At 36.9% G+C, this 8,401-nt stretch overlaps 1 protein-coding gene across 1 annotated transcript; it reads left to right on the top strand.

Moving 5' to 3' along the window:
• Positions 1–4,238: 4,238 nt before the first annotated feature.
• LOC127789348 (regulatory protein NPR5-like) lies at positions 4,239–7,537 on the top strand. The gene is made up of 2 exons (XM_052318311.1): positions 4,239–5,068; positions 5,982–7,537. Exons 1-2 carry the CDS (start codon positions 4,601–4,603, stop codon positions 6,984–6,986), a joined length of 1,473 nt encoding a protein of 490 aa, XP_052174271.1. The 5' UTR covers positions 4,239–4,600; the 3' UTR covers positions 6,987–7,537.
• The last annotated feature ends 864 nt before the right edge of the window (positions 7,538–8,401 follow it).

Consider the following 8,401-nt stretch of genomic DNA (forward strand, 5'->3'; position numbering starts at 1 on the left):
TTTAATAAAATTTACACTCAGACCAGACCTCCCTCCCAATTACTAACACTGTCACTTAATTATTATTTATTTAAATTAATTAGGATATAAGTGACGGATTAGTGATGGAGGGGTCTAAGTGTAATTTAAAATTTAAATTAAGTAAATTTATAATGAAATTAATTATTTTTACGATTTATCTGTAGGCTAAAGAGAGAGAGAGACGCACTAACAGTTTAGACTTTAGCGGACGTTGGCACGTGCAGTCACAGTCCCACCCTTTCCCATTTTAAAACTTTGGCGTTAGTCCCCATGTTTTTCTTTTTATGACAGATTCAGCCCCCCCCCCCCCCCCCCCCCCAAATCAGCAGTTGACACGTAGTCGTATCCTTCTTCGTTTAGGGCACTGATATTTCACTGACCCAGTGAATTTTCAAGATATATTATTAATTATTAAATCTTAAAATTTACAAAACTATACGTCACCGTCTAAACCCTTGTATGGGCGGGCCTCCATCTTTCCATATAGTCTCCGACGATAAAGTAAATACTCAAAAATAAATATAAGTAAATATTACAAAATCTCTAAATCAAGATTTTCGAAATTTGAATATGATATTTCAAACATCTACCTTTTCTTTCAACGTCAAAAGAGTTAGTAAGTCACATGTCATATTCTAACGTATGAGACACTAGACACGTCTTAATTAATGAGGTATACGACGTGTCATAATATGCTTTTTTTTTAAAAAAAAATATCAAAAATAAATTCATAAATAAGTATAATTCTAGCCATGTCGTTATTAGCAATAATCACGTTATCTTGATTACTAATTGATATCTTACTAAATTGTTTCTTTTCTTTTCATCGATCATGACTAATTTAAAATAATAAGATGAAAATTTTAAATTAAAGAATCCAATTTCCATATTTGATTCCCTATTCATATTCCTTTATGATATAATGATCAAACAAAAAGGATGAGTTATGGGTTTTGATAATAAGATGAAGGGCTTATCAATACGTGTTATTTTAAAATTTTGATCTCAAAATCTATATCTCAAGATTAATTCTTTGGGGATTGTACCTACAAAAGATTGAGGTGAGACTAAGTCCCAGTCATGACCTCAACGTAATAAAATTTAAAAAGAAAAACAATGAAATTGTAATTAGATAATTTTATATATAGGGGTCACCCTATTTATATAAAGTGAAGGAGGTTAGACATTTGGGGTAATTCCCCATATGGTTGGAATTCTCACGATTTACTTTGAGATTCTCACACTAGATTGTTATAAAATAACAAAATCTCGTATTTGAATTTAAATGGCATAAATCTATTAAATCTAACCCGAGATTCTTTTAGATTGAAATCTAGGAGTTAAAGCCAATGCAATTCTTTAGATCTAAATTTGAGAGTGAAGGGAATGATACGTTACGGATTTGAGTTTTGGACATGTGGCGAGGTTGAATTACATAACGTCTTTGGAAAAGCATTGTGATAATTTCATCCTACCCCGTCAAGTCTTTTTTGGGAGATTAATTGATTGTATAATTTAACTATGTATGAATGAATATATCATGGTTCCTCATTTTTATTAGTAAGAAATATTTTGTGCACTTTTAATTAGTAGAGTTATATGTCAAATTTGGAGAAATAATATGTCACGGCTATGTGCCACTATATATGTTCTCATAAAAAAAAAATGTCTAAACATATTTTAGATTATATGTTGAATGATTGGGGACTAGAATTATGGGCTGTAGGATCGGTTTGATTAGTTGACCTAAATAAATATCATTTGCTTACTTATTATTTAGTCAAATTTCAGGTACCATGGCTTCCTCTGAGAGTTTTCTATGTACAGAGCTATGATGCATGCAAATAGAGCATTATTTTAGTGTTTTCGAAACGTTTTCGTTTTTGAAATGTCAAAAACATTACATTTTTGGGCTATTTATTTTAATTTCAAAAATTATTTGTGACTGTTTTATAATATTAAGAAAATATAAAAAATATGTTTTCGATTTAAAAACACATTTCCATGCACAAATAGAGATGAAATTTTATTCGTCATTAACTCAAAATTTTTAATCCTTTTAAGAATTTTTTGAATATATTATGGAATTTATATTTATTTTTAAAATGAATAACTATTTTCTATAATTTTTTAAATAAAATTATATTTACATTTTTTTTATTTACGTTTTTCTCTATTTCCATTTCCTATCATATCTGTTTTTCGTTTTTGTTTCCTTGCAACTTAGGTATAGAGTGTCTCTTCTTTTTCCTCCTTGATTCGCTAGCTATGGTAAGATTATTTCTCTTTGAACTTGATTATCGCTTAATCCCCCATCACGCACATTTTCTATAAAGGTTCTATCTTCTCTTCTTTGCTCTCAAACCATAAATTTGCACCTCCAACCTTACCTCCATCGAGATTAAAACCCTACGCGATCGCCAAACTTGGAAACCATTCCCTCCAATGACCCATTCAAGATCTAACATCCCCAATTAAAATATGCTTATCACCGCTCCAAATATCACGATATCATTACCTCGTTAATTATTGCTGATGTGACAAAACTTACTCTTCCTTACTTTTTAGCCTATAGCAATAGCCCCTATTCAAGATTTTTGGCAAATCTAACTCTAGTGGCTCTCAATATATATAGCTAATGGGGTCCTAGGATAGGATTCCTATGTAACATTAGACTTTCACATAGAGTGCAAAGACTTCCCATTGGTGAACCCATGAAAGGGAGTTGGACTATTTTTGTTGGGACAATTGAATCACCTTGCCCATCTCTAAGATGCTAGTCACATATATTTGGATGGTAGAAGATTACTATATAATAATGTTATTCACTTTGTTAATACAAGTAGATGTTTTCTTAATTGGTTTGTCTTTATCTATTATTTCATGTGTTTACGTATTTTTTTTATAAAAATTAAACCCTATAGTTTGCAGCCCTTTTGAAATATATAATAAGACTATCTCATGCACTAAATAAGTATTTATTAATTAACAAAAAATATTAATTAACTCAATAATCCAATCAACTCTCAAGATGATATATATGACAAGCTTGAACACTTCAAATGGCCCCAATTTAAGTAGCTACTCAACCCATTGTAATTGTGGAGTTGTTAAACTATTAGATCTCATTAACGAGGAAAAGGAAATTAAATGAATATATATATAGAGAGAGAGAGTTTGGATATCTCAAATAACGTTATTTAGTTTATACTGAACAACGTTAATGTGACAATTCAAATATAATGATGTGAGCTCCATCCTATCGAATTGTTATGTTAAAAGAATTAAATAAATGGGTCCTACAATAATCATTATATTTGAGTTGTCTCATCAGTATTACTTAATTTAAATTAAGTAACGTTGTTTAAGAAATCAAAATTCATTATATATATTTATATATATATATTTGCACAACTTTCGTTTTCAACATCGAAAATACTATTTAGATATTTAATTTTAATATTTAAAATAACATTTATATATTGAAGTATCGATCTATCATATCAATATAAATATATAATATATTAATATAGAATATTACCTCAAATATTAAAATTAAGTATAGAAATCATAATTCCTATTCAACATTTACCTCATAATAATTAACTTTTTTTTTAGAGGAAGTCCATGACAAGAATTTGGTTGGATCATATTCCTTATTCCTGTTGTTTGGAGTACATTAACACTTCTTGGAATGCATAATGGAAAAGTTCAATATTGCCCTTCTATTAATTGTTTTCAACATTTTTATTTAAGTATTATTATTATTATTATTTTAATGCCTCTCACATAATTCCAAAAATTATTTCTTTATTAAAATCATTACGAAACTAATAATATTCATAAGCTCTATAATAGAAAATATATTTATCGATTTTGTTACGTCATTTGCATCGAGTAACATAACATTTATCTAACGCAAATAAATTGAGAGAAAGAAGAGAGGCATGAGTCCATTGAGAGATACGAGTCACACACCCATTTTTATTAGTCTACGTCAAATAACATATCATTCCACATATATTTGTCATCAGTTAACCACTACTTTAATCACAATGATTATAACACTAGTCATGAGGCAAATGTAAAACCTTCTGAGGTACATAATAAGTGTATATATATATAAAAGAGAGGGAAATGTGTATAAATATTCCATTCACTCCAATTTTCCTTAAATTAATAATGTCTCTATTTTAAATACCTCGGCCGCCCAGAGTAGCCACCCAAATTGCTCCTCTCTCTCTCTCTCTCTCTCTCTCTCTCACTCTCTCTTTCTCTCTCTGTGGAAAATATCTCACTACACAACAGCACCGAGAGAATCTCACAAGAAAGAAGAAAATTAACAGTGCCCCATCATCATCATCATCATAATCATCATCTCGTGGTAGAAGAACAACACAACACCTGATATGAAGAAGAAGGTCCCAAGCTTCCATCTTTCTCCTCATCCCCTTCCCTTCTCCATCTTCCTCTGATCAAACAAACCCACAAAACTAAAAACCAAATTCTCTCTCTCTCTCTCTCTCTCTCTCCCTCTCTATACATAGATTGTTATAGGTATAGATATAGATATAAAGAGATGTCTCCTGAAGAGTCCTTGAGATCTCTCTCACAGGACTATCTCAACTTGTTGATCAACGGCCAGGCCTTCAGCGATGTAACCTTCAGCGTGGAGGGCCGTCTAGTCCACGCCCACCGCTGCATCCTGGCGGCGAGGAGCCTGTTCTTCAGGAAGTTCTTCTGCGGCATGGAGACTCAGCCGGGGCTGACCTCCGCCGGGGCTGGTGGAGGCCTGGCGTCGTCGCCGAGGGGGTCGAATCCGCAGGTGATACCCGTGAATTCAGTGGGCTACGAAGTGTTCTTGCTGATGCTACAGTTTCTGTACAGTGGCCAGGTCTCAATTGTGCCCCAGAAGCACGAACCTAGGCCCAATTGCGGCGAGAGAGGCTGCTGGCACACGCATTGCACCGCCGCCGTCGATCTAGCTCTCGACACACTTGCCGCCGCCAGATCCTTTGGCGTCGAGCAGCTCGCATTGCTTACCCAGGTTTTTCCTTGTTCTCTCTTCCATCTGTCTCTCGTCGGCTCTCGGCTGATGCCACTTGTTAGCTGGGTAATCCAACCGATACCGCTTGCTCGTCCATGTTTAATCCGCACTAACTGGTATTAGAGCTGATTTAGTAAGAAATCTATGTGTCTGCACTGTGCACTAGTCATCTGGCTTTGGGGAAGTGGGTTTCATTTTCTTTGATTCAATTTGTTATTTTATGAATTGGGATGGATTCGACTTTGTTCGCGAATCTGTACATCAGATGGGTTTGATCTCACAAACATCTACAGGGAACTTCCTTTTCTCTCTCTCTCTCTCTCTCTCTCTCTCTGAATTTGCGAGTTTCTTGCTGCTAAAATTAAGTTCTTCCCGTGTTGAGATTCTGCAAAGCTAGCAACCCCCCCCCCCCCCCCCCCCCCCTCTCTCTCTCTCTCTCTGAATTTGCCAGTTTCTTGCTGCTAAAATTAAGTTCTTCCCGTGTTGAGATTCTGCAAAGCTAGCAAAAACCCAAGATTATTCTTTCCTCTAATTTCCTTTCCTTTTCTTCTTCTTGGAGTGCAATTCTATTGCGGTTTTATCTTGAAAAGATTCATCTTTGATTTCACGTACCATTTCTCTGAGCCTTTTCTCGAATTAGTTTCGTCTATCTTTTTGTTTCACACCCAGTACTTGCTAAATTTAGATCTTGATGATCTCTAGTCTTTTTCCTCCACAGTGATCAAGCCATATCTTTCCCAAACAATCTAACTTTCCCCATTTGGTTTCCACATTGAATGGATATCAAACCCAACCAGAAATACTACCTAATCACCAATTCGTGCAAGCTCCATAGATTTTTTTTTTTTTTAATTTACAGTCACTATTCTTTCAGTTTACATTAATGATTCTTTTTTGTTTGGATGTGTTCCAGAAGCAATTGGCGAGCATGGTGGAGAAGGCCTCAATTGAAGATGTGATGAAAGTTTTGATAGCTTCAAGAAAGCAAGAGATGCACCAACTTTGGACTACTTGTTCCCATTTGGTCGCCAAATCCGGCCTTCAGCCTGAAGTCCTGGCCAAGCATCTTCCGATCGACGTTGTCGCCAAAATCGAAGAGCTCCGCCTGAAATCATCGATCGCACGGCGATCCCTGATGCCGCACCACCACCACCACCACGACCTCGGCGCCGCCGCCGACCTCGAAGACCAGAAAATCCGGCGAATGAGGCGAGCCCTGGACTCCTCCGATGTCGAGCTTGTCAAGCTCATGGTCATGGGGGAAGGGCTTAATCTCGACGAAGCCTTGGCCCTACATTATGCCGTCGAGAATTGCAGCCGGGAAGTGGTGAAAGCCCTTCTGGAACTAGGAGCCGCCGACGTTAACTACCCGGCTGGACCCGCCGGTAAGACGCCGCTCCACGTGGCGGCGGAGATGGTGTCGCCGGACATGGTGGCTGTACTGCTCGACCACCACGCCGACCCGACTATCCGGACGGTCGATGGAATCACCCCTCTCGACGTGCTCCGGAACTTGACATCCGATTTCCTCTTCAAAGGGGCAGTGCCGGGTCTGACCCACATAGAACCCAACAAGCTCCGCCTTTGTTTGGAGCTGGTTCAATCGGCCGCTTTGGTCATTTCACGGGAAGAAGGCGGCGGCGGCGGCGGCGGCAATGCTGCTTCTTCCACGCCTATTTATCCCCCGACGGCCGACGATCACAGCACTGGCAACATGGCCAACCTTAACCTAGATTCAAGACTGGTTTATCTCAACCTGGGCGCAGCGAGCCCCGGCCAAATGGGGTGTAATAAGATGGACGAAGCCGACGATAGTGGCCACCGTGGCCAGCGGCCGCCACCGCAGCAAGGGGGCTGTGACCCCTCAATGTACCACCATCACCACCACCACCACCACCATCACCCACATGAGTATTAGCTCAATCTCTCTCTCTCCCTCTCTCTCTCTCTCTCTCTATATATATATATATATATCCATGGAAGTTGGAAATTCAGTCAAGGGAACACTGATTCAAACTGGTCGAGATAATTATTGGAATATTGTGTATCTATCGATCTCGATCTCTCCCTCTCTGTGTGGGTGTTGTTTGTGGTGGATTTTGGCAGAATTTTGATTGTAGGGGCTTCCCAGTGTTTGAAGAGTGCCACTGCAGCTGCAAAGAGGATGAGACAATAGAGAATCTAAGTTTTAAGCAAAGGAAAGGGATGATGGAGAAGACTCGAGTCAATCTTTTCAACTCGCCCGGCCTGTCAACTCCTTTTGTATTTATTGGTATATCTTATGTCATATCCCTCTTTTTTATTTTTTTTTTCTTGTTATATCCCTCTTTTTTATTTTCACTTGCATTATTTTCTTGTCTCCCCCCGCCGACCCACCTTTCATGGGTCTTTATTATAATTGATCCATAAATAAATAAATGGTGGGTAATGTTTACCAGTACTCGCATGGCATAAATGCATTTTGTTTGTTTAGGTAAAGAGTATTCATTATATCTTATTTTTATTCTTTAAAAATTTTATTAGTTAGCTAAATATTTTGAAATATAATGCATTTATAGCTCTTCTTGACATTACCCAATAAAAAAAATCATTAAACTTATGTTAAATGACATAAAATAAAGTGTAATATATTACTCTGATCGAGTTGTGTAAAACAAGGTATACATATTTGTGACACAAGATAGAAAAACCCAAAAGTCATTGTTTATAACTGTGCGCGCATAGGGGCTGTGTGCTATGGCTAGCTAGGTTACATGCATGCACATGAAAACGCATTGGAGAGGCGCATGTTTTGGAATTATTCAGGCTGGTAGGGTTAGCTAGCTAGTTGCTCTTAGGCTTTGCTAGGACAGTTGGGTGTTGTTCTTAATGAGGGGAAATGACCAATGAGCTGTCCCTTTTCTTCTTTTGCCAATTTCTTTTCTTGCTTTCATGACCCTTCCTGGAAGCTTGATTGTCTCATCGACCCTGCTTCTCTAATTGACTTATTGGACATGATCATTTGGCAGCGGACAAATTGATTTTGTTTGTATTGCATGACTGGTGTTTGATTGTGACAACACCCACAACTTATTATATTTTGTATGTGTTTTCTAATTTGAAAATTTGTATCTTTTATATAGTTTTTATGCCAAAAAAAATTCAAGATGTAATTTATTAATCATATTAATTATTGGGTGTTTCCATTTCTGATGCTAATATTTCAGGTCTTCCTGTGTGTGTATATATATATATATTTTCTCATTCTGGATTAATTTGTCCGTGCCCCTTCCCTTCATCCTGAGAAAAACCCTAAGTTTGCCTTTCTTCTGTAGTTTACACAAACTATAGTAC

The sequence above is a fragment of the Diospyros lotus genome, chromosome 13, assembly GCF_014633365.1.
Source record: "Diospyros lotus cultivar Yz01 chromosome 13, ASM1463336v1, whole genome shotgun sequence".
Classification (NCBI taxonomy): Eukaryota; Viridiplantae; Streptophyta; class Magnoliopsida; order Ericales; family Ebenaceae; genus Diospyros; species Diospyros lotus.